The sequence below is a fragment of the Aulonocara stuartgranti genome (assembly GCF_965226115.1).
Source record: "Aulonocara stuartgranti genome assembly, chromosome: 13".
Lineage (NCBI taxonomy): Eukaryota > Metazoa > Chordata > Actinopteri > Cichliformes > Cichlidae > Aulonocara > Aulonocara stuartgranti.
Window position 1 is genome coordinate 13,588,568 of NC_138949.1, and position 24,399 is coordinate 13,612,966.

Here is a 24,399-nt window from a genome sequence, read left to right on the forward strand (position 1 = left end):
GAGTTAGTCCGAGAGTCAAAGAGAGAGGAGAGGAGGACTGGGACGTGCGGTCATCGGCTCCGCTGTTTTGGAGTTCAGGTCATTTCCATCGCTTACTGTAATTACTGTAACCTCTGAAGTCGTGTGATGGCTGAAATCTGGGTGAGTTGACAAACAGTAGCTCTGGTAGTTTTATGTGTGCATGTGTGTGCGTGTTTGCGTACGTCCTTCCAGGTGGATGCAGCAGATGGTCTGTAGGTAACTAGTTCTAATTATGCTCTGCCTCTGCTGACCTCACCAGATGGGTGGAGGGGAGGGAAGAGCAGAGAGAGACGAAGGGAAGAGAAGGCTTTTCCAGAACTAAGTTGTGAAATGAAAGGTGCACCTCCTCCCATGTTAAAAGAAAAAACAGGTTAGAACACGTTATGCTTCCTTGGAAATCTCCTCAGTAATGGTAAAGATCAACACTAACAATCAAAGTTGTCCATAAATCCAGTCTAAATCATAGCTCTGTGATTTAATAAATGTTTTTGGGTCTTCCAGGAAACATTGAGGGCTCGTGACTGCATTACATAAAAGTATCATATAAATTTTTTTTTTCTAAAAAGCAGCACAGCTAGTTTTTTTCTGTTGAGGAACGCAGGAAAACAGCTGTGACTCTTTAGCCCAGAATGTGGGATATTTCTCAAAACAGAGGTAGGATGTCCTATAACCCACATTGTACTGTAAATAGATGTGTTGCCATGGTAATAGTAGGTTCATTTGCCTGTGCCGGCACAAGTGGAGTAAAAAAAAAACCCACTTTCATGCCTGCCTAATACTTTAAGCTCAGCATTGGCTAATGATTATGAAACGCGCATTCGTGTGTTCTTAAACAGTCATCCTTATAAACACTCATTAAACACACTCTCTGGACTTTGTGTCTTGTTATTTCTTGTTGGTCGCTTTCAACTTGTGTGCGTGTGTTTGGCGTGAATGCTGTAGTTGGCAAAGTCATGAGCATGGGCGTTAGAGGATCGGTGCTTTCTTCTGAGAATTGTCATATCTGTGCTCTCTTTGAACTGCCCGTGAGGTGCCTTTGAGTAATGCGCACAGCTGAATTACTTACAGTAAACTCTGTATTGAGCAGTCTCCAGGTGTTAATGCCAACAGTAGAACTAAGCTGTTTGATGTCTGGCTGTAAATGAGCACATGTGCTCCATCTAATTTGTTCATCCCACTCTGGAAGGAGAAGCCTCTGTTACTTCATGCACGTTGGATCTGGAGGCAGAACCCGGCTGGAAATCGCCAGCTGTTAACCTGAGCGGGTCAGCTGATATTAGCTACATTTAGAAGGCAGCGAGTCAGAAAATACAAAATGTTTTTGTCTTCATGCCCCCCAGGACTGCTTTTGTCCATCTTCGGAGGCAGCAGTGAGCTTTATGACACTTTTATGCTTCTATTTTCAAACTGCATGTGCCAAGTTGGCCGCAGATGCTGGCACATGTATAGCTTTGGCCTTCTGGTGTAAGTTTCTAATTGTGGGTAAAAAAAAAGAGAGGAATGGGACCAAATTAAAAACAGAAAAAAAATCTGATTTGAACTCAGAGAACATTAAAAATCATGTATGCAGTGGCCTTGCATCAATTAGAAAATTCCCTGCTTTGTAGTGGAATGATAATAACCACATTGTTAAATGTAACCTGTAACTTGCTGCGCCCTTAAGAAAAGCACACACCCTCATTAAATGCTATTAAGTTCAGGCTTTGCTGCGGAGAGAGAGGGCGAATAACTGAGCTCTGTTTCAGTCTGACACGAGCTGGCAGGGGCATTTAAAAAGTGCAGCTCAGCAGATGGTTGAGCGTAAGCACACGATACATGTGCTTTACTTTATGGAGGCATTGTGAAGCTCTATTTTCCAGAAGCGACTACTGGGATATTTTTAGCACTAAACAGGAGGCATGCCCCAAGTGGGGAACAGCTGCAAGGGCGTCCATCGCCTTGCCTGTCAGATTAGAAGAGCCTACCACTCCTGATAAGCAGGGCCTGGATCACTGCCAAATCCACTCCACCAGGTGGCCGATGATGACAGAGCCGCACTCCCTCAAGTGGGCTACTTCTCCGTAGGGCAAGCATGGACTATCGTGTAAGGGGAGCGATGAGAGAGGTGACAAAACGTTCTTAGGATGGTTGGAGCGAGTCTTCTGTTTTTCAAGTCGCTGCTAGGTTTAAGTGATGGCACAGAACAGAGCGATCCTCCTTACATTTACTCTGCTCTGTGGTGAGTTTACTTCATGGGCCATTTGGATGGGAATTTGGAGAAAAACTGAGTAGGAACTCCAAATTTCCAAACTTGGCTTTCTTGTTTTGGTCTGTTTGTTGATGTTTTGTGTTCCCTCCCATGCAGGCCCTCCCTCGGTGACAAAGTAGAAAGCGGTCACCTGGCCCCCGCCTCTCCTCAACCACTACCCTCCGATCACCACCTCCTTCCTACTCACTTCCGAGACACCGCAGAGTTCCCTACCTCCGTCCCCACACTTCCAGAGGGTCACACACTTGAAGCCCTACCAACCCCGCCTGCGTCCCCCTGTCCTCCTCACCCAGCCCCTGCCTCCCCTCCTGCATCTTCTGCTGACCCCTGTGAGGATGTTTACCCCGCTTCTGCACCCTGCCATATCCCTTTAAGGTATGAACATGTGGCTGCTCCTGAACCTCTTCATCTTTTTGGCACTTGTAAAAAGGTGATGTGACTGTGTGTTCTCATTCAGTCCTTGACGTAGATTTGCTGACACTTGTCTCTTTAGCGTGCTTCACAAAAAGTAGTCTTCTCCTTATCCTGTTAACTGTCATTAGGTTCAGGTCAAATTACAGCATTAAACTGACATCTGGCACACTTGATTAACAAGTCTTGATTCTTAGAGGTACTAAACAGAAAACTAGTCAAAATCAATCATCTATCCTGTTCAAATATTCAAAGCTAAAGGACTATTTTAGCATTGTGGTTAATATTCTTATTATATTCTGTCTTCGCATATCTTTGTGTGCTTGAATATGTCTTTGGTGGCTGCACACTTTTTTCCAGTGAGAAGTAGACGCACATCAAAAAAGACACTATTATCCTTTGTGCAAACCAAGAAAAAAAAGATAAAATGTGTTGTTTTTTCTTGTGATTGGGGAGAACTGGGTTATATTTTGTGTCTTCGGGCTAAGTTAAGCTAACTAGCTACAAGCTCCTGCTTCATATTTACTATGAAGGTGGCATCAGTCATATCTAATTGTCAGCAACAAAGCATTAGGTGTGTTTGCTTAAATATTGATTTATTCCTATATGAAAAATTGTGACATATATTTCCTGACAGTGCTGGCCATATATAGATAAATGATACACAGCATTGTTGACATTTTCTATATAAAGAACCACAGCTATGTGAACACCCAGTCTCATTACACCACTGACAAAATTACAGTATACCATTGCTATGCATGTCCACCACATGGACTCAAAGAAAATAAGATTTGCAAAATGTGAACTTAGTGGTCATGGAAAGCCAAATGCATACTGTATAATTGTGGCTTGTTAATGGTGAAAATAGCAGAAACACCAAGACAAAATGTACCTATTGATGCTTAAACATTCCGCAGTTTTTACTATTGCAGTGCAGTCTAACCAAGTAGTCCTTTAATGTGGTATAGCACATATCTTGACCTTTAACTGGCTGTTTCAACTTAAGAAACATTATTTTTCTCACTGAATTACTTGACACTGTGATTACTATTTTATTGTTTCAAGTATAGTTTATTCATTTAAACATTCCCCCGCAGCCGCTTTTGGCCTTTGCAACTGTATCATAGACTTTATTATATTAGAAGGAATGACTCAGCCACTTTCCCTGTTGCAGTGTCATTTACCACCAGCAGAGGGTTTGCAGAGTCCAGTCTTCATGTTGTGTTGCCAGACTGTGTCTGCACTCTGCCGTCTGGATGCTGCAGTAACCTGGAGCACACATGAATACACCTCAGCTCTCCTGTGCCGGATTATGCACATATGCTCAATTAGAGCAAATGACCAAACCTGTTTTCTGCACATTTGGTTGTGGCAGATGTAAACTGTGTGACTGTTCAGCTTTGTGAGCATACCCCTCACTAAGAGTTGATTTTGAGAATGCAAGGCGAGCATATTGATGCTACATTATTTATATCTGAGAGGCCTGTTAGATAGAACTGGAGAGGAGTGGAGCACCAGTGCGGCAACATTGACTGAATATTCTGATTGGATGCTCGAGTTTCCCATTTATCTGCACGCACAGCAACAGTGCCAGTGCGGCTGTATATATAAATTTAATCTGTAGATTGCGTTTTGAGTTATGTGCACTGCAAAAACACCTCTTAAACACAGGTTATTATAGTATTAGAGTGCATGTGCCACACCCTCTCTGCTCCTAGACATTAATTTGACTTATACACTGGGCAGTATTAAAACTATTTTTAATTGAAAATTGACCTTTATAGCTATGAGGTAATGAAAATGCCAATACGTCAAAAAACAAAAACAAACTTATATTTTGTCCCTTTTTCATAAATGACTCATTGATTTTCAAGAGTAATAATTATATCACATTGAGATGAATGCAACAGAGCCAAAACAAATATTCTGAATAATTAATCCGTTAAAGCCTCCCACACATCTTAGAGATGCTTTTTTGTGTGAAGTAAGTTCCTGACAGCTGACGGGATTCTGGCAAAAGCCCTCAAAACAAAAGCTCCTCCCATGCTGTTACATTAATTGGCAATTCATGTATTTCAGAATATGGACAAAGCAAGATTATAGGATTTAAACAACTCACGCTCTTCTTTGAAATGTGTTTGTGGCAAATGTGTTCTCGCCGCTATTTTACGTGACCACATGACTGTAATCAGGATACTAGACTGATGGCTATCTCAGCTCCAATTTAACAGCTTCTTTTTCATTTTGAGGTGCTCCACTTACTCGCCTGCTCTCGTCTTTTACTTAAACAAAAAGAAATCCCACTGAATCTCAAGGTGTGGTGGAGGAGTGTACTGTAAGTGCCAACCCGAGGAGTCAGTCCCACAAGTGATTAATGGGAGGAATGCAGGTTTTTCTTGGCATATAAGAATTAAAGCTTGAGACTACTGTGCTCAGTCAGCAGCTCTAAGGCAGGAGGATCAGAGGAGCATGTGTCGTCATCTAAAGTCAAGATTCCTGTAAGATGTATCCTAGAACTTCTTGATTTAATGGAACGAAAGCATAGCTATTCCAGTCTCCCTGTACTTAGGAGTTACACTACAAACATGAACAAATGCGGAGTTAGTGTCCCATTTTCGATTATTGCCACAGCTTTGTCACTGGTAACATATTTGTCGGTGACCCCTCGTGCACAGTGGATGGGAGCGTTGTGACCCGGAGGTGAACACTCCAATCAGGAGGCGAACTCTCAGTACAGCTTTGATTTGCAGTGACCCAGTGACCCATGGAAGCAAAAAGCCCCCTACTGCTTACAGAGCCATGGATCGTTCTACAGCTCACTGCTGAGGGCCAAATTTTTGTGGTCTCTTATGAAGTTTTTTTTTTGGTGCCACATTATTCGATATATAATTGGTTTTGTTTGTTTTTTAACTTTGAGACTTTACTTGCTCTCAATGTGGACCCGATACACTGAAGTTCCTTTCATAATGAAGCTTTCTACATCATAAAATTCTAGTTATGCTTTAAATGATTATTTTCCAACATGTCCTGCATTCTTCTAATCATATTTAATGCAGACAAAGCTGTATGTTGTGGATTTTTAATACACCTAAAGTTCATTTTGAAAGGACTTCAACAAGGCTATATATACATATTTATATTGTATATATGGATTGTGATGACCTGATTCTTCTTGAGTGGCGTTATGAATTTTTCAGATAAATCTGCCAGAGCTATATCTTCCAGTGCCTGAGTCTGCTGAATTTTTCATTTCTTCATTTTTTTCAGCGTGCAGTCGAAGCTCAAGTTTAAGGCCAGGCCCTTAAAGCTGCGACAAAAGGTGGATGTTTATGTCAGACATTCAATATGACAGGAACATGTACTCCACAAACAGCACTGCACTAGATACTACAGCCTGTATATGGAATCATCTAGAACTTGTATGTGCTGAAGTCTCAAAAGGAGTAGAAAAAGAATAGAAATAACATCTTCTTTTGTTTTTTTACTTAATTTCTCTGCACAGAGATTAGTTTCCATTTTCCAGATGTGCTAGGCTCTCTCCTCTTTTTTTGGTTTTACCTTGTGTGTCGACCATGTTCACCATGCTTCTGTCTTTGTGTAAAGCCTCTCCACTCTTCAGATGAAACATCACATATTATTCTAAGTGCAATAAAAGACCTAGTGAAGGTTCCACATAATGCCAGATGGGGAGACTTGTCTATACATGCTCCCACCCAGCACACCCAGTCTCCACCCACTTTCGTGTTGCCCCCCTTCCAAAGCATCCAATCTTGGGGGAACACTGGGCGATCAATATTTTTTAGAAGGGGTCTGTGTTGTGAGTTGTGGGTTTTGAGTTTGCTTGTCCCCTCGGGTCGTGGAATATCGATTGTCATGCCCATCAGAGTCTCAGATCACATCGATATTCTTTGTGAAAATCAGGGTTAATGGACTCCCATGTTTACATGCAAACACTTCCCCCTTTCAAATGCTGTGTTAGGTTTTGGGGGCGGAATTGGAGATTCCCCATTTCATTGTGTTTTTTTTGTCCTCCCAGGCAAAGATAAGATACCTGATACCTCAATACAGCAACTCACTGTGACTACCAGTCCCTCGGGCTCATGTTATTGTAGTGAGTCCTCAATTCCTCACGTTCCCATGAGTCTACAATGGATTTATTCTTCTCATATTTCCAGTGCCTCTCTTTCCTATTGCTCATTGACAGTCAGTAGGAAATATATTGTTTCTACTCTTATTTCCATTCTTTGTATGTCACACAGAAATGCATTAAAAAAAATTTTTTTCTTTGTTTTTATAATTTGTGTTTTTTTTCATAGAGGCACTGTTCGACTGTCTTCAAGGGAAGACTATAGTGGAGCTGAAGTTGAATAACACACATTCACACTCACGCATAGTTTCTCAGAGTCTATTGTTTACCCCGTGCATCACTCTGGTTGGCTAAGCCGAGTGCTGGAAGCTTCCATTGTGTGAAAAGGAGGCACAAAAATGACATTTTCACTATGCAGCTCATTGCACGAGTCAGAGGGACCCTGGCAGGAGAGAGCCAAATTTGCAAGGTGCTGGTAATGCGGGAGTGAGGGACAAACAGAGTGAAGGGGAAAGCGTCTCTTAATCAGACTGGATTTGGGGGGAGAAACTGCTATTGTTTGGCTCCCCCATAGTTGCAGTAGCAGATGAAAAAAAGAAAAGAAAAGCTGCTTGTCTTTTTAAAGGCACAGGAGGCTGGTGTCAGGGGAGAGAGTGAAGGAAAGAGGGGGGAGGAGGCAGCGAGAGCAGCAACACCGCTCAGCGATCTCAGCAACCAAAGAGACAAGAGGCACCTCTGAGAGACTTGCATGAAAACAGGATTACACTTACATCCTTTTTGTTTTGCTTCATTCCCTCTTTTACATCCTGCTCTTGGATATTTTGTTCCCTCCTGTAGCTTTATTTAACGCCAGATGTGAAGCAGGAACATTCCCCGTCTGTAGAGGTGTAGAGGATCGGGGATGATGTGCATAAAGTGAGGAGCCCTTAATCATCCCGTGTTTTGCTCCTGATGCGAGAAGCTCACTCATCCTCTGCACTGCAGCACTGTACGCTCAGCCAGCCTCCGGTACAGGCTCCCTGCCTGCCTGCTCTGCAAGGATCACCATCAAAAGGAGGAAGGAGTTTTGGGGGTAGCAGGTGGATGTGGAGGGTGGCCGGAGAACAGGAAGAGGCAGGGGGGGGCAGGGGTGCTGAGCTAGTTGAGGATGGGAGCCAACGAGTCCATGGAGCAAGGACAGAGTCCCTGTCCCTCTCAAGAACACATGTGAGTGAACTTAACTTTAACTCTTGCATCGCTGCTCAGTGTGGCGTCTGAAGATGTTCAGAGGTGTGATCAAACCCATTAACAAGGAGAACAACATCATAGATCCATTGAGAACTGAGGTGTACTGACATGTGGTGTGTTTGTTTTCTATGAATTCATGGCTTTGCCTTAGTCTTTCATGCCACACGAATGCTCAGTGTGCCGTCACTTGTGACTATAGGTGCATACAGGGCTGATTGTTGGTTATGTCACTGATACGGCTGAGAGATGAAGGCTGAAGACAATCCCTGTGGCTCACTTTTTTGTTTCCCTCCTCTGTTGTTGTTGTTTTTGAAACCTTCCCACTTCAGCCTATTAGCTCTTCCCTATGCATTCTGCCCACAAAACCTTTCCAGCCTGTAACGCTCCTGTGTAGCCAGCTGAGGATGCCAGTATTGTTTTGTTGTTTGCTATTGTGATGTCAACAAGGATGAGGAAATCGGAGCACGTGTGCATGCAAATGCACATCGTTTTGCCTGCGACTACAGTACGGATGAGACCTGGCTCAGCAGAGCCAGAATACAGTGCAGCAAGTACTGCTGGGAAGCTGGTGGGGTGATGTTTCGTTCTCTGGGAAGGAGGACGCGTCTGACGCGCTGGGAGTGGGACGTGGTGACTGTGTTGAAATAGAACACGCTGCATGTGTGTGTGGCTGCGTGTGTGGGGTGGGAGGGAGTTACCACGGGAATATCAGTGGATGAGAGAAAGGGAGTTAGAGGGAGCGAGACGGAGCAAGAGTGCTCCACTTTGCTTTGTTTTATTTATAACTCAGACACACTACTGCGCCCGGGGGAGCAACAGAGGAGAGAGATCAGGGAAATGGACTGAACGCTGGTGTTTGTGTGCTGTAGAAATTAAAGATTAATGGCATAATAAAGTCATTTTTCATCTTAAAGTCCTACAAAGTCTAGGCCTCGGAGGACTGGATACTTTTGTATTAATATTCACAACTCACTGCTGTGAGCTTTTATCACAGGCTAGCTGTAATAAAAGTCAGCAGCTATTTTTCTTAAAGGTGTGCAGAGCTTTCCCAACCATTAATAGTACGACTTCTACTTTACTCCATCAGTTGTGGAACACTGTTTAAGGCACTAATAAGAAGCTTTCACACATCAAAACATTATATGTTACTAATCGGAGTGTAAGAAAAAAGACCAAATTACTGACTTTTAGTTCTTTTCAGTCACATTTTATTTTAAAATGTAAAACAAGAGTCCAAGCTCTTTAATCATTAGTTATTATTAATCTCTGGTTCTCATGTCCTGTCTTTCTCCCTTCATCCTTAACTGATTATACCAGATGGCTGCTTCTTCCTGAGCCTGGTTCTGCTGGAGGTTTCTTCCTATTAAAAGGGAGTTTTTTCTTTCCACTGTCGCCAAGTACTTGCTCATAGGGTGCCGTCTGATTTTGGGGGTTTTCTGTCTATTACTGTAGTGTCGTTACCTTACAGTATAAATCATCTAGAGGTGACAGTTTTTGTGATTTGCTGCTATGTAAATAAAATTGAATTTAACTGAATGAGGACTGGGGCATTGTCTCTCGCCTACCTTTGCTTTCCAAGGTAGGAGAACGAACCAAGCATCTGATCTCATAATCCAAATGGAGAGAGATGTTGCAGCCCCCTACTTGCCGATCGCCTGCTTTACTGGCGTCAGCCTGGCCTGTTGCCTTTTAATGCGCCATCTGCTTACAGTCATTGGTCAGATTAGGCTAAGTGTGGTATTACTCATAAAGATTATCTTAGCCTGACATTCTATCTTAATGGCTTCCTTGTTCTGAGACTTTGGACAAATGACCCCAGATTACAGGTGATCGCTGATCAGAGTTGACGTCAGCCTGGATGGAGATGAGAGACGAAAACTTCAAACCATCTGCTGTTTGAGAGATTATTTTGATAGTGCAGGTTCAGTAATCATTTGCAGATGTCATAGTTGTTTGTTTTTTTTCCACTGTAAATCCTCTGCAGGCTGCTCCCTGTTAATCCCATCCTAGAAACTGTGCACGTGCTTTTGTAAAATGAAAATAGGTTGTAGCGTACAGTGGCTATGATGCAATATTTCATATTCAGACTCATTCATCAGTAGGATAAATGTGTCGGAGCTCCCTCTGTTGGCCTCTGTAGTTAAACTATCTAGGACAGGCATAGTATGCCTCTATATTTCATTATGATGCCATATTTTCCTCTTCCTTCTCTGTTCCTAGTATAGATCAAAACACAGCGTTACCTTATTAGAAAAGACACTTTGTAAAAGTTGTGCCTTTTTCATTATCCATTTTCTTTGGTGATAATTAGTTTGTCACTCATAATTGCTATGAAGCATCCAACAGATTAAGATAAAGATTATTGCTACTGCTACTTTACACTGTTCTTTCCCTTTTTGTTGGGGGGGAAGTAGGTTCTTTGTTGGCCAAAATGCTAAAAGCAAATCACAAATCTGCCCGATGCTGAAACCCGTGCAGAGCTGAGAGTGGAAAAAAAATCGCTGGATCAGGAGCAGAAAACAAAGATGTAATGAATTGTAGAGGTTTAGCTTTGGGGATGTATGACAGTCAAGATTTGATGGAGGGAGTGTGCAGCAGCTAATCCTTTAAGGCTAATCAAACAGCAGCTTGGAGACCATCAGCCTGCCTCTAGTCCTCCCTCCCTTCTTCTTTCCCCCCCCATCTCATTCCATGTCTCCTTATTTCTCTCTTTAGTGACAATGGCAGATTTACTCTTTTTGCAAAAAACGGACGATTGCTCGTCTCAATTTACAATTTAAAATTTATTCTTTTGAGCCGGATTCTGTTTTTGTGTCGGTTTTAACCCTGCTCCCCGTTTCTCCCGGCGGCTCTCCCTCCAGCGCTCTGAAAGCTGTTTAGACAGACTGCGTTGGATTCGGTTGGAAGCAGCGACACAGCTGGCTGTCTGAAAAGCAGCATCTTCCTGCCTCACGCTGCAGAGTTTCTGTCTCCAGGCAGTCATCTCAGCCTGCGAGAGGCTGCTATTAACTGCTGCTCTCTTTGTCTCCGCTCGTCCCCATATTCCCGACTGCTCTCCCACACCCTGCTCATCTTCTTTCTACGTTTCATCAGCTGCTATGTAGCACAGGAGCTGCTGCTGATATGGTTGCATGAACACAGTGGGCATTCCCCGGTGATTATTATTCATCTTATTAATTTCCATGATATCCACATTTAATTATATAAATTCTGTCGGTGTTTGATCGAATAGATGCCAGTGGAATAAATTAGAATAATGATGGCCAATAAGGACATTTACTGGATTAAGTAATAGAGCAAAAGTAAATAGAAATTGATCATGTTTTTCCTAATGAGCTTTGAACAAAAGGATGCTGATGCAACAGCTGCTTACCTCTGTGTAGATCTACAGTGTGCATTTATAGCATTTCACGTATCATAATATACTTCACTCAGTCAGCTGTGGGGGCCTTTTTAGGTTGTGTGTGTATTTTCAACAGCGTGGATCCAGACAGCTTTTTTTCTTCCGTATTCGTGGAACATATGGCGCGAGCAACCTCTAGTTACCATAGCAACACTGTGTTTGCAGTTGCATGAAAAATGCTATCCACAAGGACATAAACAGAGCTCTGAAATGAGCCCTAATTACTTTGTTATTGCCTTTTTGCTTTATTTGCATACATCTGGAAAGTAGAAGCTTTTGAGATTTTTTTTTAAATTTATAAACATTAACTAGGCGGCTAAATTTCTTTTTTATCAATGAATTAACTGAGTGGCTTTATTTTGTACAGTAAACCTAGATCGGTGGTCTGTAAGCTTATTTGCTCTTTGCATATTACTCCCTGTAAGTGGGTCCTTGTCCTTGAAGCTGTCTGTGTCACTGCCTGCCTGACCACCTGAATGTACAAAGCAGTTACTAGTGACTGATCCAGATGGATTTGTAGGCATACCCGTCTTATCCTGCTGGGACACACTAGGCCCTCACAGAGATTACAGCTCTGTCTCACATCTAGACCATGTGCTGTCTCATCTGGCATCACAGCACCTTTGTAGAGTTAAGATAAAAAAAACAAGTATTAATTACGCCCACCTAATATTTGATATGCTGTTGGTGTATTAACATTCATGTTTTAGATGCATGCGATATTGTTACAGCAGTATCTGCTGTTGCTGTAATGTAATGCTACATTACTGCCATTGAAAGCTTTGGAATTTGCCTGGGGGGTAAATCTCTGTGTGTCTTTGCTTGAAGAAAAGCAAAATTTGTTGAATTCAGGCAGGAATGGACAGTATGAATAGAAAAAGATTAAAGGGTGCTGTAACATATATTACATGCCAGTTGAAATGGTGTTATTGCAGTACAGTATAATATACAATCCAAGAGAATGAGGTTTAACTGGCTGGTGTGTTTTAGACCTGTGCAGTGTGGTTATAGCAAAGATTTTCAGGAAAAAAGGAGGAAGGGGTAGAGGGATGGAGGAGTGAGAGAGCGAGAGAGAGCGAGAGAGAATATAGTGTACTGCTGGAGGTGGGCTTCTGCAGGCGGTCGCATTTAGATTGGGAGACAGCATTTCCTACTGAACAGGAGTGGAGACAAACTGATATGGCTACAGATGACAAAGAAGAGCAGCATGAAAGGACTGTAGATTAGAGACAAAGAGATCTGGATACTAGACGACAGAGAGAAAGAGACAAGGCAGAGGGAAGGCTGCATCCAGGATCCTATCTGTGGGCTCCTACCTGTGTGTCAGGCAGTAGCTTTGGTGCGGAGAGGTGCAACCCACCAGCAACCATGGCAGTGAGTGCGTGGCAGGCTCTGTCTCCACTGCAGTGGGCTCGATGGGGCTGGGACACTCTGCTGGGTGGGGCAGGAGACGGGAACAGCCCAGACGCTGATCCGGCTCTGGGGCTCCTTCGCCGTCTCTCCTGGGGCTCACGTCATGACAGCATGATCAGGGCTGCCAGGGAACCGGTCAGACAGAGGTGAGACAGGATGGGGGACCGGAATCATATACCGTCAGATAATCCATTGATCAGCATAGCATTAAGCTGGGTAGCCAGGCTATGTTTCCAGCTTCGCTGCCACTTGTGTACTTGAGTGTGTTTTGCTGAGAATGATCAGATGTACAGACTTTATTTGCACGCAGAAAGCTTTAATTTCTCATTGTTTTAATTCAGGTGTTTCCGTATTTCCTGTGTATTTCCTGTATTTTATAGCTGTCATATCTCATCAAGGCTCTTGAGGCTTTCTGGTATATTTGAGTCTTAGTGTGTGCTGTGTAAGGTAATGCTTTGTCTCAGGCGTGTCGTTATCTGTCACCTCACTGCAGATTCAGCATTCTCATTGGAGCACCTAGAAATGAAAACATAAACTCATCATAGCCTGGAGCTTTTTAAATTTTTTAAACCATCACACATGACAGGAAATACTCTTACTGCCGTTCCCACATGATGTACTGCAAGCGTGTAATAAACTGTGTAGCCTCTGATTAAAAATACCTCCAACATACCGTGACATAAAGAATAACATTAGAGCTGCACGACTGGAAAATAATTCTGTCCTTCGTGATGATATTATCTTTCACCTTTTTCTTGAGATGGATGGATATTTATGTTAATGAGCCTGATATGGGTCGTTATAGTCCAGTGGGTATCGGCCTGCTTCACAGCACCTTTCACTTAATGTTTCCTCATCTTTTATTGTAGGAGCTCAGACTCTGATGGCGCTTTTGAGACCCCTGAATCTACAACTCCAGTGAAGGCTGTTTCTCCAGCTGAGCCTCAGATAAAGCAAACAACATCTGACGAGAAAGGTACAGCAGGACAATTATTTCATGACCTTTGCTTAGTTTTATACCGATTTAAGCTGTTTCACTATTGAAAAAGTGTTGTTACTGGATGGATTGTTACACCACCTAGTGGAATGAAGTTGTAATTTAAATCTGCCTTTTTTTTTTTTTGCTGTGTCAGCCTACAGCGCTCAGAGCTACATCTCTGGGGACACTTTATTCTCTCTTTTATGTGTTTTTTTTCATGCCTTTTTGTCCAGTTGGGACATTCATTGAATTATTTATAACACATCCATCTCTAGAGTTTAAAGTGTCACACAAAGACAATCACAGAGCAGTTAAATTCTACCATAATCTACAGTACTGTGCAAAACTTCACCCCTCATTTCTTTATATTTTTCAGAAAAGCAGGAAATAGGCCCAGCAGTTTATTAAAATATGTGCAAATACAGATGGGAATAAATAAAGCTTTTACAATTCTACTGAGCTTAGTCAATATTTGGTATGACCATCTTTATTTTTCAACACAGCCTGAACTCTTAGCAAAGGTTTCGTGCTGAAAAATGAAGCTGTTGCCATTCAGATGCTTACCAGATGGTACTGTATGGTGGATCAAAATCTGACCATATTTTTCTGTATTCATAAATCCCATCAATTTTGACAAGATTATCAAGAAAAGGCTAAAACGCCTCCCCATAAAATGATAGGGTCTTCACTGTACTTTATTGTTTGGCAATCACCTTGCAAAAATATGATTTCATGCATGTATAACTGTATCTTTGGTATTTTTCACTGATTTGAAAAAAAAAAACAAGCAAGAAAAAGCATGTTATGTTCGACTGAATGGTTGGATTAGTTAGACTCTAGAAATCTTTGTCTTATGTTCCACATCTTTCAATCTCCTTTTGCAGTAGAAGACACCTCAATCACTGATCCTACATCTGACTTCACTGCAGCCGAACTACCATGCCATTCTGAGTCAAATACTTTTGATGAAAACAAGCCCATCGCTGCCAGTGGTACATATAACATTGACTTTTTTGCTGCAGAATCAACGACTCACACTCTAACCCGTTCTCTGAGCCTCCAGGGAGGAGAACTAGATAGTTCTGCTCTGTTGGACGGATCACCTTCAGGAGGTTTCCGTCCACACTCCGAGTCTTTCAGTGTAGGCACTGAGAGTGCCCCAGGGACACTCCGCAGGCCCAAGAAAGGTCGTCCTGGGTCTGTAAAGAAAAAGCCTCTTCTCAGACAGAACTCTAACCCAGAGAGCCCAAGGCCAGACTCATCCAGCAGCACCCCAGAAATTAAGAAGCGGGCGAAACCTCGAACAGCCAGCCCTCTCCAGGCTCAGGAGGAAACTGAAGGAGGCTCTGCAACACCGAGTCCTGGAGGAACGCAGCGAAAAGCCAGAAAGACCCGTGTTGAGACTCCTCCTCCCCTGCCAGAGGAGACCAATCATACCACCCAAGAGGAGAGCCTTATTGTTCCTGCCTTACCTTTATGCCAGGAGGAGATACCCCTCCCTGAAAGTCAAGCAGACAAAGAAGAAACCCCCATCCCTCCCAGTGGCTCCTACAAATGGGATCCAGACAACTTTGAGAACATCAACCCCTTTAAAACCGGAGGTAGTAAAATTGCCAATTCCCCTGTTTTGGGTCGTAAGGAGCCTGTGTGTGCCCCCATTTCCACCCCTCTAGAGAGTCCCCCCGTCCCATCTGAGGAACCACATTACCCCAGTCCACCCGCTCCTATTAGAGAGCCAGTCACGAATCCTGAGGAGCAGCCCATTATACCCAAGCGTCAGTCACTAAGACTGGAGTTTGACTACTCCGAGGAAAGTGGTGAGGCATCACATCAGGCCTCTCCTCCACCTAAGAAGCTAGGCAAGAAGCCAGGTGCCAAGATGCCTCTGAGGAAACCAAAGCTGGGGCTGAAAAAGGCGCCTCCAGCACAGACAGAGCAGCTGGACAACATTCCTCCGGCATCTCACAACAGCAACGAGGATGAAATCCCGGCAACTAAAGCATCTTACACCTTTGAACTCGACAAGTATGAAGATCCAAACTTGAATCCATTTACTTCAAGGAAAAGTATCACCAACTCCCCCAAACTATCCAGGCCGCCTTATAACTTTGATGACTCCATAGACCCTTTCAAAAGCTCCAACAAGTTGGCCAATTCCCCTCCTAAGACTTCTGCCTCATTTGAACTGTCATCCAATGACAATGATACTGAAAATGACAACCTCGGGGAATTAGAGGACCAGAACCAGAACAAACCTGCCAAGAAGAAGAAAACTCCCATCAAATCGTAAGTTCACTCTGTATTACCAGAGGATTGTCTATTCACAGAAAAGTCTGCATCAGTCTGTGAGGATTTTAGGTTAGTCTGTGTTTGTATGTGGTTCTCTAGCCAGTTTTGCCAGTGTCCTCTGTCTGTCTGTCTGTCTGTCTGTCTGTCTGTCACCTGTGTCTGTGTATTCTCATATGTCACAGGAAGTCCAGGGGTGTGTCTTCTCTATGTTGTTTTTTGTAAGTACAGGGACAATACAGCCATCCACCCTTTTGCCCTCTAATTCAATCTGGCCCTCTTTGAACCAGCATGTTGCCCTGTTGTCCCTATTAACAGAAACATCAAAATCATTTGCGCTCGCTATTAAATCACTGAAACTCATCAGAAACGTACCCATTTTAACTGGAGTATCCATGCCAGTTTAAATCACCCATAATCCCTCCAATAGAAGATCCAGTTAGTAAATTAATGCTATATTTCTATTGACTTATGGATGGATAGTGGTGAAAAACTCTCTTGTTTTTTGTTATTTTGCTTTCCTTTTTTACACTGAAGTATCTGCAATAATTTTGTTCATTTGTATCCAGTTGTAAGTGTTTAACAAAGAAGGTGCTGGTGCCCCCTCTGGTGTTCATTGTTTGCTATTGAGGAAAGAACGAAAGCTACAGTGTATCAGCGTGTGCCAGGATCACATACAGTTTGAAACAGGCTGGACCAGAAGCTACCTTTCTTTTAATGCAGTGAACTACAACTTAGTGATAATATTTAATCAAGGACCCAGATATCATAAAAAACATGTACAATGTCAACAGTATGTTTTATTGCATGTGAATTAGAGCAAATTTGGCTCAGACCACATACTGTATCTGATACTACTGCTATTTAATATATTTTTACAGGGATACATAACCCTTTTATTAATTCAGGCATGCATTACACATTAAACACTGAGCATAAAAACAACAGGGTCTATGCAGTCCTGTGAAAAACTAAGTACATCATTACTGCTTTGATAAAAATTAAGGGGGTAAGTAGTAGCCAGGTGCTGCTAATGCACCTGATTAACTGATCATCACTGAAGCAGCACTGTAAAGAAAGGTTGGTCAAAATTCCTCCACAACAATGTGAGAGACTGATAAAGTCTGAGAAAAAAGAAAACTGCATAGAGCCGTGTGAAAACTTGTTTTTGCACGTGACTGTATGTATTTACAGTGTAAGTAAGTGTAAAATTGGATAATTCCTTCTAAAGGTTGTTGCAAAGTTCTAATAATTAAGCTACAGTATTGTTTACCTCATCATCATGATCACTAAACCTGGAAAACCAAGCTGCTCATAACATAATATTAATTTTCCATTACTCTTCACTGTCCAGTTACTAACTATAGATTCAGCCCTCTTCAGAAGCATTTACTGTTCTATCCATTTCAGCCACACACAGTAAGCAGCACTGTTGCACATGTGGAAATGAACTATGCAAATTAATGTTTTTTGCAATGATGATTTTATGCAAAATCCAGTCTTTCCAACTAGCTCATATTTTAGCATCTACGACTACACAAATGCTATATAAATGTGCAGCAAATGCAGAATTAAATACAGATAATGATTGACTCTAGAGTTTGACGGTGGATCTTTTTATATCCCCTCAGTAATACTTTCAGAGTGAAGAGGTCGCCAAAGAAATCACCCTTATCTGACCCATCACAGGTATGTATCTGATATGCAATCTCGCTTGGCTCTCCCGCTTTATCTATGTGCATTTCTCCCTCTTTCATGTGTCATCACTCTCTGCCGCCTTTTTTTGTGTCGCAGGATCTTATACCCGCAGATGAACCTTCCTCCCTTCACCAGCAGGATGACCATGCCACAGATGAGGAGAAACTAGCCTCCTCCACCAGTCATAAGTGGGCAGCCCTGCACGACATGGATGGAGATTTAAACTCTGACCAGCAAGACTTTCCTCAACCGTGCGACCTTACATCCTTTGTTAATGAGAACAGCCTTCCTAAGGAGACTCCAGGTGAGGCATAACTGTCTGACTCTCTGTAACTCTCGGTAATTCAGAGCTTATGTCTGGATAAATCCTTACATACTGTATATGAATCAGAAACTTTACCTTTTATTCATACTTCTGTGTTATTGATTTTTCTTGTGGCAGCGATATAAGTCTGCTGGCCCAATTCTGTACTACCCTCTGACCTTACGCAAGAGCCAACGCTTCCCAGAGGCTATCTGGTTCACCCCATCTGGGTCAGAGATGGGAAAACAAACAGCCCTGCTTCGTCCTCTGAACTCGTCAAACCAGAGCTCAGCACACCACTGATGCGTCTCTTCATTTTGTTTACTGTATCTAATGCTTTGTTTTGCCTTTCCCTCTCAGTACAAGACTATGAAATTGAGTACATGGAGAAGATTGGCTCCTCTTCCCCAGTGAGTATTTAATATTACAGAGAGATTGTATTTGAGCTTGTCTTATGGTCACTACTTTTAGTATTTATAGCATTTATTTTACATTGTTTGTGTGCTATATGATATTTTAGCTTTTAAAAGTAGATAGTCTTCGTTCTTGTTTTTAACCTTGTGTGTCTTTTAGCCTCCGTCTGCAAAGAAGCCATCTTTGTACTTGAAGTTGGACTCAGTATCTGACAACTTAACCAAAAATACATGTGCGCATGGATCTGAACCCAGCTCCCCCTGCACAGGGTAAAATAGTTTACTTGTTACGCTTGCAACTTTGTTTCTTTGCTGTACTACGTAATGGTTTTGTTAACGTATACTATGTGAGTTTTACACTGCATTTTTAAGTCCCTTTCTTATTCTCGTGTGTGTTAAGTGTACACCACAAATAATGTATAATGTATTCGTTTCAGCTCCTTCAGCAATATTTTCATTAATGCTGTCGTCCATCATCTGCGATGCATTACATGCCGTGCCTTTCCCCGCCTCATCTCCTGTTGGGTTTTTCCTCATTCTGTGCAGGAGTTTTGAAGAGATGGAGGCCCAGATTACAGCAGGTATGAAGACACCGGTGCTCAGCTCCCGGCCTGGCCCCGAGGGCTCTGCTGCAGACAAGGGCAGGAAGAGAGAAAGCGAGGTGCTCAGTCGAACACAGAGCACCGAGATGGAGGAGCAGGTAAGTCAAGTGCCTTTGCGGACATTTAATTACAGTTAATTTGTTGTGCATAAATGTAATTTACACTCATGTCTAGTCATTACCATTTAAGGGGAAACTGTCATGTTTTTTGATTTCGGAGCATTTGCACCATGCTGTTGTTTAGTCACAAGGGGGAGACAGTGCCACGCTGTAAATGCTTTGTCATAGGCTGTGACTCAGCCCTCCAAAGTGAACACCATCAGTCACAGGGATTCTTATTAAATCCTTGTCACTGATAATGAAAAGCCAGTCAGTCACACTAGGTTCCCAGCTCAGATTCAGCAAACCACCTCCCAATGCTGCCACTCAAAAAAAAATCTCAGCGCTTGCTTTGCCATGCTGTCCCCCTGCCCCCTCCTCCCTCCCCTTCTGCCTATACCTCCTGGTGCCCTTGAAGCCCCCTAGCCAGGGCCCCGTGGAGGCACTTGCGCCAGCCCTGGCCATGCCCCTGTTAGACAGGCTGTCTGAGTGTGACGACCCCCTGCAGTACCTGGAGCCTGACCTGGCTGAGACCAACCCCACAGCATTCGCCCAAAAACTGCAGGTGTGTTGAGAAACCACACAAGACCCTACTTGATAAATTTGCCGACCCATATTTGGGCCTTGATATTTGTCTCTGTGTGTGTTTTTGTACAAAACATTATTCCCCGTTGTGTCACTGTGTTACATCCTGCCTTTTCATTTTCCCATTTTTTCCTCCTCCTCCTCCATAAGTTGCAGGGTTTTTTTTAGCTTGCTGGGTAAAATAGATTACTGGTGCATAAAATGTAGATGGCAGATCAACTCAAATTTCATGTGTTTCCCTCTTACTCTGTCATTCTTGGGCTGCAACCTCTCCTCCCTTACCACTGAAATTCGGCCCTCCCAATGTGTGCGGCCAAGGAGGAGCTGGTGCTTGCTGCCCTGAGGATAGAGGCTCTGCAGGTAGCCAAAAACATCTCTCAGTGCCCCTCCCTCTCCACTGTAACCCCCCAGGTACTGCGCTGAGTCAGCCTGCACCTGCTGTATGCAAGTGTGTGTGTGGGTGAACAAGTGTGTTTGCAAGAGCAAAAGATGCATCTTGAATGAGGGATTAGCGAAACGCAGGTGTGTGTGAAATGCACATGTGCGTGACTGTGTGTGCGTGTGTGTGTGTGTGTGTGTGTGTGTGTGTGTGTGCATGAGTGTGTCTCAGCCTGCCTCTCCCTCCCCTTAAACACACCATTTTGAGTGTGACTGTGAAACCATGGCCTTATCAACATGGTGGCTGTACAGCTGCATCCACAGTCCCGCCACCTTCCGCGTCCCCACATTGGACTCTAACATGGCTTGATGCGTCCCAGCTCCCACCCTGACTACCAGCGAGCTCCATTAAGCCTTAGGAACCAAGTGCTGTGTCTTAGTCCCTTGCCTTTGTGATGCATGTTGGGCAACATGCATGTTGCCTGTTTCATGAGAAACTTACGTCAGCATGAATGTGACTGGGAATGTCTCACATTAGACTCGGCAGCTGAGGAGTTACATATTACGGTGCAGATCTGTTGACGTTTCATGATCACCTCCCCAAATCCCAGGTCACATTCTTGTTTTGTGATTTGGTCCATCTATTTGACTAACAGTACTAACAAAACAGCGTTAGGCAGGGTAAGTAGTACCTGGGAATTTGCTGGTCCAAATTCTGAGGCAGGTGCTGAACTTAAACTCTTGCAAGAGTTGGAGCAGGGCACGCACTTCCCACCTACGTCTTTCCTTCCATGTCTCATTCTGTTGTCCCACGCATTTTACAGTCTCGTCTCAAGAAACCCAGTACTCGCCGGTGGAATATCAACGGTTCACCCTTACTCAAAGTAAGCGCAACATAGTTCCCCCTGTGATGTGTTCACGTCCACCCATAGCGCAGTCCAAGTACTTCATTATAAACACATAGTTTTAATGGCTCAGTATGTCAGCAGACCAGATTAATGTCCTGAATATAAGCTTTAAAGGTGATTAAAGGTGTTCACATCTGCACTGGTTAAGAATTATAGCTTACTTTTTTGTAAAACCAAGATAAGGGCGATAAACGCTATTATTCATAGAGTTTGAAGGTAATTGCACTCCAATTATAGCTGAAATTCAGCACTTTAGCCTCCTAGTAATGGACTGTGAAGCCAAAACTGTCATCCAAATTCTTGCAGACTCCACTAGATTGTCTAGTCTAATAGATCCATAAGTTACAGAGAGTCCATTAATTTGCTGCCTACCAAAAGCTCTTTGTGAGCTGTTATGTGCAGTTACAGCTATGTAGTATGTCTGTTGTAGCCTCTGTGCATCTAATAATCAGTCCTCTCTGTCTTTGGGGGATGTGGCTTCGACTTGTGTTTTTGGGTCTTTTTTGTTAGCATTAAATCTACAATTAAGGCATTTCGTGTAAAGAGAGGTTAGATTTCAGTGTGCTCACCTTGTCTGTGTCTGAAATTGCGTACTAATGTGTTATTTATTATGCTGATATCATGTGTGTGTTTTTTAGCCAGTCCAAAACATCTTTGCATTACCTGTAGTACATGTAGTATATTACATGTAGTACCTGACGTGCAGACTGTTTCTGGAGGATTATTAGAGCGTGCCAGCAGAAAACACATCTCACAACATAACAGACATTGCTCAGTGATGAGTAAGGCAGCAGAAATTAAACAATCCAGTTTATTTTCCTTTTTCTATTTTTTAGTCATTACTTTGTGCATCTCAGCTGAGGTTGGGTTACCATGGTAACTCATCTCCAACTTGAAACCTGGCTCTCACTTCAGTAGATAAACAACAGTGAACATTTTGAGTGTTTAGTTCATGGCATTTGGCATGGTATTTCAGGTGCATCATTGAGGCTTTATAGACGTGAGTCTTTCCTCGCAAAACAAATACAAAGCAGGTTATCGTTAAAAATCTGAATCCTGCATGTTTTGTCCCATGCAGTACAGTCAGTGCTGTTAATGAAAAGTCTGTGACATTTGCCTGAAGTACTACTAAACGAAAAAAGCTCTTTATTTAACATGTGATTCAGGATGATTTACTAAAAGGGGCTTTTTGTTAGCGGATTCTTGCTGCAGCTTTACCAAAGAACCACAGGTTTGATTTGTTTCCTTAAAGTCTCTGAAACTGAACCTTTCTGTATTGGTAGATAAAAACCTAATCAGTATCTGACTGATGTTTGTTGTTATATGTACTTGACCGTTTCTGTTCAGAGAAGTAATGCAATTAGCTGTACAGCCGGACCAAACACTTAACTCTTTCCAAAGTAGCGGTAGACCTCTCCTTGTCTCCTGTGACCCCCCATCATCAAATCCTCCTGTAATCCCTATCTACCAAGGATAGCTAAATCCTTTTCAGAGTTTTCAGGGACCCAAACGTGGTACTAGAACAACTGTATTTTAATATGATAAAGTGAGGAGGCTTTTATTTATTTTGTCATAGGTTGCAACGGACACTTGGAGATGCATTTGGGTTTGTAGTGTCTATACTTTAGATCCAAAGTCTGACTCTTTCTAATGATTAACCCTGAAGATTTTCTGATTCACCTTAGCCCTCATCACATTACAGTCTCTGTAGCTGTAAAAAAATGAGTTAAATCCTGTGATTCTAGGAACAACGGGTAAGACCTGTTAACTATGCTCTAACATGCTTTAACATTAGACTAACATATCTATCCCTTGCTGCCCAATCTGCCCCCCCCTAACCTCCCTCTCCTGTATACTATCAGCTGCTGCCCACCTTCCCCTCTGTCTTGCTTGGACCCAATCACATTCAAGCTCTTTCAATGAGCAGTTGACCAGGACTGCTCGGCTGGGGCCAGCATCAGCCAATAACACGGCTAATACTGTGGCAATGAAGACTGTTTCATCCAATCATGTAGCAGCTGACCAAGTCTTCAAGAACATCCCTGGCTTGCCTCATTTTGTATTGTTTTTGCTGTGTGGCACATTTTGATATAGTTTGACGCTGCCTAGCAGTTTGGTTCAGTCCAGAATGTGCGAGTGACCCTGAGGGCGAGGGTGTCCTGCGGTTGCCACAGCCTCGTTGGTAACAGGTTATGTTTGCGTTCCTTTCTCTCCTCTCCTTTGCTTTCCGGAAGCAGCACAGAGACGTGTCATCTTCACTAGAGAGTGGCGTGTCCAAGAACTCGCTGTACTCCAGGACCACGGCCAGCTACATCGAAGGGGAGAGTCCCCACTTGCCCAGAGAACTGGACCACTCTTTGGGAATTGCACGAGAGGAGGTGCCCTGAAAATATTTCTTGTTCCTCCGTAAGTCATTGTTTGTTCCTTTAAGTCTGCATCTCACATTTAATGAAATGATTTTGTCTCCATCCTCAGATTGTGACAAAGGAGAAAGAAGTGCTGGAGTGGCAGAGGAAGTATGAAGACAGTCGACAGGAAGTGGTGGAGATGAGGTAAGAAGAGACACCTTGGGTTGTTATCGCTTTCATACACCAGGATCCCACACGCAGACACTGAAGCATGAATCTAACACCTAGCTGTGTTTCGGACTCCGCCCATTATCAACCGCCGAACCTCTCAAGCGGTTTATCTCGCTTAAGGTGTCAGACAAGGCCATGATTAACGGGAGACTGGATAGCCATTTAAAAAAATCAACACCTCGTCCTGTTGGCAAGGAGTAGAGATAAATAGATGGAGATCATGTGATGTAAATGTAGAGGTTTTACTGTTAAAAAGTTATATGTGAGAAAATATCCTAGGTTATGCTCAACTGAGCTCGTAACTAGCAGTAGCTACACTTGTTTCATGATGATCAGTCTAGGTTAAATTCATAGCTTCCAATTGGGGTTTTGGGAAAGATGTACAGTAAAGAAACTTTACTGTGTGTCAGCAGGTGGCGGGTGTCAGCTGTCTGCTGCTCAGTTAGTGTGGATAAGTCAGAGCTTACTTCATTTGAATGATTAGACTTTGGATAAGGAGAGGCTAAGAGGCTAAGGGGAAGGCATGGCTAATCTATCCTCTTACCTCTGGAAACTTGCTTTTAAAAAGACGAAGCTTCGTACTGGGTCCTGTTGCTTTTCTACTAGTTGTGTCGAGACACTTCAAACAACAGAAATTCAATTTGATTTTGAAAAGTTGTGCAGTAAATTTTGGAGCTAATTCAAAGCAAATTCTCCATTTCCTCTAAATACGGCGCATTTACTGTAAACCTGGACGGCGATAAGTAGCTTACAGGT

The 24,399-nt window shown here is 42.9% G+C and overlaps 1 protein-coding gene across 7 annotated transcripts in view; it reads left to right on the top strand.

The window, feature by feature from the left end:
• Positions 1 to 24,399, top strand: part of tacc2 (transforming, acidic coiled-coil containing protein 2) — a 47,278-nt gene that overhangs the window by 19,158 nt on the left and 3,721 nt on the right. For 2 of the 7 annotated variants that reach the window (XM_082558198.1, XM_082558192.1), the window contains 14 exons: positions 2,366 to 2,644; positions 13,683 to 13,789; positions 14,677 to 16,078; positions 17,710 to 17,767; positions 17,873 to 18,080; positions 18,441 to 18,490; positions 18,654 to 18,763; positions 19,040 to 19,193; positions 19,612 to 19,758; positions 20,097 to 20,138; positions 20,981 to 21,040; positions 22,641 to 22,670; positions 23,302 to 23,442; positions 23,540 to 23,616. In XM_082558198.1, the coding sequence (XP_082414324.1) occupies positions 2,366 to 2,644; positions 13,683 to 13,789; positions 14,677 to 16,078; positions 17,710 to 17,767; positions 17,873 to 18,080; positions 18,441 to 18,490; positions 18,654 to 18,763; positions 19,040 to 19,193; positions 19,612 to 19,758; positions 20,097 to 20,138; positions 20,981 to 21,040; positions 22,641 to 22,670; positions 23,302 to 23,442; positions 23,540 to 23,616 (2,865 nt within the window). Of the gene's footprint in view, positions 1 to 2,365; positions 2,645 to 13,682; positions 13,790 to 14,676; positions 16,079 to 17,709; positions 17,768 to 17,872; positions 18,081 to 18,440; positions 18,491 to 18,653; positions 18,764 to 19,039; positions 19,194 to 19,611; positions 19,759 to 20,096; positions 20,190 to 20,980; positions 21,041 to 22,640; positions 22,671 to 23,301; positions 23,443 to 23,539; positions 23,617 to 24,399 lie in introns of all 7 variants that reach the window. The other 5 variants (XM_082558193.1, XM_082558195.1, XM_082558194.1 and 2 more) reach the window with 5 other exon arrangements.